The 3930-nt window shown below is 57.8% G+C and overlaps 1 protein-coding gene across 1 annotated transcript; it reads right to left on the minus strand.

Annotated features, from left to right (window-relative positions):
• Positions 1-336: 336 nt before the first annotated feature.
• Positions 337-3723, minus strand: LOC122046408 (FT-interacting protein 3-like). Its single transcript, XM_042607096.1, has one exon. The coding sequence runs from the start codon at positions 3706-3708 to the stop codon at positions 700-702; it is 3009 nt and encodes a 1002-aa protein (XP_042463030.1). The 5' UTR covers positions 3709-3723; the 3' UTR covers positions 337-699.
• Between the last annotated feature and the right edge of the window lie 207 nt (positions 3724-3930).

The following is a 3930-nucleotide window of genomic DNA, read 5'->3' on the forward strand; positions in this document are numbered from 1 at the left end:
TATCCAGTTTAAGTAAATTAACAAATAAATTTTCTTTAATTAACAGTTGAGTTATAAATTATTGGACTGATAGACTACATGATGGGAGTGCTCCCCATTTATTCTAAGAAAAGGAGTAACTCGGCCCAGAGGAACAAGTTTAGGTGGAAACACATAGACATTAAAGTAATTAAGTGATGGTGATCTATGTTTTTTTAGGTGGATAGCTAAAGATGATGGACGGCCAAATTTGATTGAATACATTAGTTGGGTGTCCTTTTTATGATGAATAAAAAGGAAGGACTTTTATGAACTTTTAATTTTTTATGAAAAAAAATATATAATGAAAAAAAAAAATCAAATTGAAATGGCCATTTTATTACTCCAGAGTTTCAGTAACAAGTAGGATCACCCACACACGCACATTATGATCGCACTCATATAGTTTATATGCAAACTGTACACAGAATACACACACTGGCATGATCGAGAAGATGTCGCTGAATTATGACACAAGAGGAAGAAACCTTGATGGCCCACAGAAGCTTCTTCGTTGTGTCGACTAATTCTCAACTGTTGGATTCTCATCCACCCTGATCACTTTTAACCTTTTCCACCGTGAAAGACGGCACAGACGATCTTTATCTTGCACATTCTTCACAGATTCTTGAGGTTTAGGTACACAGATGTACTTTTTATTTCCATTTGCACTGAGAGATCTCAGAGAAGCATGTCGGATTTAGACGGCAGACGGCGGTAGAAGTTAAATGGAACGGACGGCATCTTGCTTCTGAATTTGGGGTGCCGGAGAAGGTACATACCCACGAGCACCACCACCACCTGGAATGGGGTCACGTAGAAGACGACGGCGAGGACGATGAAGATCAGAGCGCAGATGGCGGTGGCCCTCGGATCCCTCCAGCTCAGTATAGCCTGCGCCCGCTCGCCCTGCGACGCCAGGTCGCCCGCCACCGTCTGCACCCGTCCGGCCACGCTCCGCAGCCTGTCGTACCTCATCCGCACTAGGTCCGCGGCCTTCGTCGTCGGGAACGAGTCGAACTCCTCGTCGAGCTCGTCCGGGTTCGCCGAATCCGCGCGGGACAGCCTCGGGTCCATGTGCGACGGGTGACGCGGCCGGAGCCGGTAGCGCCAAATCCCGATCACGGACAAGTAGAGGAAGATGGTCGGCAGAATCAACTCCGGGAAGAAGACCAGTATAAGGAACAGGACGTGTACCAGCACCGTGGTCACTGGGTTCTTCCATTTACTCACCGCGTCGAACCATTTGGCGATTGCGGTGGCGCCGGAGAGCAGAGAGGTGAGGCGGTCGAAGTTGGCCTTGCTCCGGCGAATGCTCCACATGTATATGTCCACGTCGAGCAAGTACTCCACTACCTCCTTCCGTAGCGGCGGCTCCGCGCGGCCGAGCCTTATCGCGACGATCATCATGGCCTGCCGGCGGAGGCTGTCCATCTGCATTACGGAGATGGGCACCGTGTAGTGCATCTTGGGGAGCAGCGGCTTGCCATAGAGCGCGAGCATGTTAATCCAGGAGGTACAGGAGAAGCGCACGGCGAGGTGCAGCTCCCCGGTCTTCTTCACTCCAGAAGGCTGAAGCACTAACAGGGGATAGAAGTGGGTGTAGACGCGGTCGGCCTCCAACGTGGAGAGGCGGATGCGTACTTTTCCGATTCGCTGATCCTTGGCGTCCTCCTTGTGGCCGGCGAGGTGGCCATTGTCGAACACGGCGACGGTGAGTACTGTGGAAGGGTCGAACACCTCCCAAGTGTACTGCTCGTTCCACTGCGGAGACAGGGTGCTGAGCAGAGTCCTCGTCCTCACCCATTTGGGGCCGTACTTGGCGACGCAGTAAGCATCGGTAGTGCGGCCCTCCTTGGCCTTCATTGGGATCAGATTGCGGGCGCTGAGGATTCCCAGCTCTAAGATGCCGATGCTCGACTTGCGGAGGATCTTCGCCGCCGGCTGGAAGTCGCTGCTGTAGTGGGTCGATTCGTCGAGCACGTGATATCCCGTCTCGAGGTAGAGGCGGACGTGGAGTTTGCTGGAGAATTTCTCCTTCTTGTCGCCGCCGGCCTCCTCCTTCGAGGCGCTCGGCTTGGCTAAGCTGTACCACCGTGACTCAAACTGCTTGTTCTCTGTCCGCTTGTGGGCGGCGGAGACAGGCAGGTTCAGCCGTCCGACAGGCTCGTCCTGGTTAGCGGCCACCCGGTCCTCGACCGTGAAGACGAGCGGTTCGTCGAACGGCTCCGACGCCACGAGCAGGAATTCGTCGCCCCAAATTGGGTTGGTCGTGCCGGCTACTGGCCGCGTGCGGCGGACCTGCCCCCCGAGTTGAATCTTGAGGATCATGTTCGGCGGCCGGCTCTTGTCGGCTGGGACGAGGTCCTGCGCCTCGATGGCCTGCACGCGGAGGTAGATGAGCTTGGGGGAGAAATAGACCTTGGAGCGAGTGGTGGCGAGGGCGTCGGCGGCGGCGACGGTATGGGCGTCAGAGTGCCAAGCATCCGGGAATGCCTCGTCGGCCTGCGTGCCCATCCACACGGCCAGCATGACCTCCCCCTTCTTGAGCTTGTCGCCCTTCTTGTCCTCGAGGCGGTACCACTGCGGGGCGAGCGGGCTGTCGGGGGGCACGCGCTGCGGCACGTCCGTCAGCTCGAAGACGACGCGGCCGACGAAGTCGTCCCGCACCAGGTCCTTATCCTTGACCACCACCTCCAGCTGGCTCGCCTGAATGTTGCCCTTGGAGAAGGCAAACACCTGGCGCCACACCGGGTTGGCATTCTTCTCCAGGTGCTTGGTGACGCCCTTGTAGTTGCCCAGCTTCACCTCCACGTAGGGATCGAGGGAGCCGGTGAGGTCCATGGTGGGGAGGTCGCGGGCTTTCACCACGTTTACGTACAGGTACCTCATCTGCTCCACCATGTCGTAAGCGGCGGCCATCTTGTCACTGGTGCGATACCCCAGGCGGCTTGCAAGTGGCGGGGCAGTCTCTACAAGTCCGAATTCCGGCTTGCCGGCCATAATTATCGCCGGCGGCCGCACTGGTGCTCCCGCCGCAGATGGCTCTGCTCGTACTTGGACCAGCGGTGGCGCCCCTCCCGCAGCCGCTTGGTTCATCTGCCCACCAGCGCCGCCGAAGGCCGCCGGAATCGAGAAGAATGATCGGGGCGGTTCATCCTTCGCTTCATCATCTGTTGACTTCTTCAAACCCGTAGCCTCGATTGACGCCGGCTCGCTGACGAAAAGGGGGGGAGCGTCACGTACATGGGTAGCCGGGGCGGGGGAGGGGCCCGAGGGGAAGGCGTCGGGCAGCGCGTAGACCCGAAGGGCGATGTCACCGCGGACGTTTGAAAAGAAGCCGCGCTTGTCGAGGGGGTAGCGATGAACTCCGGCCTCCGCAGCGGAGGGCGCGACGGAGACGCCGGAGAGGCGGACGCGGCCGAGGAAGTTGCGCTGGTGGCCGCCGCCGCCGCCGGGCTTAGTGGCGTCATGGTAAACACAGACCTCGATGGTGCGGTGGGGGAGCTGGGAAGGATCAGGAACGTTGAAGAGCAGAGTCTCGTTCCAGGCGGGGCTGAGGTCCTTCTGCTTAGTCTGCGTGCGCTGCACCTGCCCTTCGAATTCCACCTCCACGAAGGGACTCGCCGACCCGTGCCGGTCCTTGGCCATGAGCTCCGCCGCGTCCACCACTTCCACCGCCAACTTCATCTTCCTCACTCCAATTAACAACACGATCAGCCGTCAGGTGTTCGATCTAATGCTCACCGATGGCATTGGCTCCGCAAAACGATCGTTACGAAGGGAAAAAAAAGAGGGGAGGCAGAGTTAGAGTGGGGGCCGCCGCCGCATCGTGCTCAGCCACGTGGCTTCTTGCTGGCGGCAATCGAGCGTAGATTTCGTGCCCGCTGGTCTGTCGGAAGGGAGCTTTCC

Source organism: Zingiber officinale, chromosome 2B, assembly GCF_018446385.1.
Source record: "Zingiber officinale cultivar Zhangliang chromosome 2B, Zo_v1.1, whole genome shotgun sequence".
Taxonomy (NCBI): Eukaryota; Viridiplantae; Streptophyta; class Magnoliopsida; order Zingiberales; family Zingiberaceae; genus Zingiber; species Zingiber officinale.